The sequence below is a fragment of the Seriola lalandi genome, unplaced genomic scaffold (genome assembly GCF_002814215.2).
Source record: "Seriola lalandi dorsalis isolate HSWRI2012SDOR001 ecotype SW California unplaced genomic scaffold, Sedor1 jcf7180002003115, whole genome shotgun sequence".
NCBI classification, from domain to species: domain Eukaryota; kingdom Metazoa; phylum Chordata; class Actinopteri; order Carangiformes; family Carangidae; genus Seriola; species Seriola lalandi.
In genome coordinates this window covers 1-1,886 of record NW_019473771.1, presented here as the reverse complement: position 1 = coordinate 1,886, position 1,886 = coordinate 1, and the positions used below count along the sequence as shown (strand labels likewise).

Below are 1,886 nucleotides of genomic sequence, written 5' to 3'. Positions count from 1 at the left end.
GGTGTAAATGTGACACAGTTTCACTTGCACCTCAGTTAGTGGTATTATTTACTGAAATCTCATTGGTCACACAGGGAGGGGCCCTGTGTTATCTGTAGAGGTGTCAGAAACCTCAGTGTCAAACAGTCATCTCAAACACCATGCACATTTGGCAATGAAGCACATTTAATATAAATTATTTTGTGTCGTTTTCCCTCTCGTAGTGCCTGGAGGAGCTTGACATCAGTATGAACCCGCTGGGTGACGGAGTGTCAGAGTCCCTGTCCTGTCTGCTGTCCTGCTGCCCTCTGTTAGCCAAGCTGTCGCTGCAGGCCTGTGGCCTCACGGCTCGATTCCTACAGCAGCATCGACTGCTGCTAGCTAGCGCTCTGACAGGTAACGGCCCGAAATGCGGGGGGATGGATGGAGTGTGTTGTATAATGGGATGCATAAAGTTGTGTTAGCTTTGATTTCGAACTTTGGAGTTTGCAGTAAGTGTCTAACCAGCCAACATCTAATCCCTCTGTTATCGATAAAGCTAACAAGAGATTCAATTACATTTATTTACGCTTATATGTTTTTGGAGTGGTGTTAAAATTAGTAAATTACAATCCTTTTGATCTTGAAGGCACTGGCCACCTGAAATCAGTGTGTCTATCCCACAATGCACTGGGCTCCACTGGCTTTGAGCTGGTGTTGAAGACTCTGCCTCTCCACTCCCTCACACACCTGGACCTGTCGGCCGTCAGCAAGGGTCCTGCTGATTTCCCGGCACTGGAACTCCTCACCAAAGCTGTGTCACAGGTACACACACATGAATCATGTAGTGAAATATACAAATGTCTATAGTGCATTGATTGATTGAAGGGTTTATGTGGAACTATAGCTGCTGTACAGGAAAAACAAATGAAGGCGTTTATCTTCTATCATAGGAGGACTGTTCTCTGACCCACCTGAGTCTGGCAGCAAACGGGTTGACGGACAGCAGTGTAGCCACCTTGGCCAGGTGCGTGTGTTGGAGCATTTTCCAACTTGCATGGCTCATAATTATGATCCCCATTATGATTTGTTTGGTTTGATCTTTTTCTGCTTCCTGGCTCTGAGTGTTTTTTTCTAATTCCCTTCCAGGTTCCTGCCTTCATGTCCATCTCTGGTGAGTTTAAACTTGTCAGGAAACCCATCTGTCACCTCAGCAGGACTTCACAGCATCCTGAACTCTCTCAGAGAGGCCTCTCGACCTTTGACCCTTCTAAACCTTCAAGGTATGCACTGTATGTGTGTATGTGTCTACTTGATTTGAAACCTTCCTGTCTGTCCTATCTGCCCCATAACTCAAAACCGGGTGCCTTTAATGGGGGATTGTTATAGAATATCTAATATAAGGTTGGGCGAAAATATGCAGAGGCCAGGTTTGGATACTAAATCTTTTTTGTGAAGGAAAGAACGTTGTTTCCCAACGGTTGTTGCTTCTCCATCAGGTTGTCAGGTGTCGGGCCCCTGGGACAGTGCAGGTCTGGATGGTCTGACAGAGCTGGTCAACGATCTCCGTCTTTGCTCTCAGGGACTCAACAAGCTGGACAGGCAGGTTTTAAAGCAGAGCTGGGACAATGCTCGGTCACGTGGACACTTCATTGACCGAAACACCAAGTGCCTGCTCTCCGCTGCAGCCTCCTCATAAGGAGGTAAAAATGAAATGTGCTTTGTGACGGATCTTTATCTCAGACACTGAATTTTTAACCATGTGAAATTAAAAGCCAACTTGTATTATTATTGTATTTTGTTCTCTGATTGTGTTCAGTCATCAGTGACAGCTTGAGGCTTCCACACTTAAACATTCAAAAGGACTGCACTAAGAAAATAAGCAGTTACACACCAATCCATGGACACTGTGAATAGCTTCATGTATT

The 1,886-nt window shown here is 45.5% G+C and overlaps 1 protein-coding gene across 1 annotated transcript; it reads left to right on the top strand.

Moving 5' to 3' along the window:
- The first annotated feature begins 208 nt into the window (after nucleotides 1–208).
- On the top strand, nucleotides 209–1,874 carry LOC111666764 (tonsoku-like protein). The gene is made up of 5 exons (XM_023422227.2): nucleotides 209–375; nucleotides 608–783; nucleotides 912–985; nucleotides 1,108–1,241; nucleotides 1,458–1,874. Exons 1-5 carry the CDS (start codon nucleotides 228–230, stop codon nucleotides 1,655–1,657), a joined length of 732 nt encoding a protein of 243 aa, XP_023277995.1. The 5' UTR covers nucleotides 209–227; the 3' UTR covers nucleotides 1,658–1,874.
- Nucleotides 1,875–1,886: the final 12 nt, after the last annotated feature.

What these genes read in the sequence shown, in the direction of transcription:
- LOC111666764 (XM_023422227.2), top strand. Translation starts at nt 228, where the DNA reads ATGAACCCGCTGGGTGACGGAGTGTCAGAGTCCCTGTCCTGTCTGCTG. An exon ending in AGTGTAGCCACCTTGGCCAG is followed by an intron (nt 986 to 1,107) that starts GTGCGTGTGTTG and finishes ATTCCCTTCCAG; the next exon opens with GTTCCTGCCTTCATGTCCAT. An exon ending in GACCCTTCTAAACCTTCAAG is followed by an intron (nt 1,242 to 1,457) that starts GTATGCACTGTA and finishes CTTCTCCATCAG; the next exon opens with GTTGTCAGGTGTCGGGCCCC.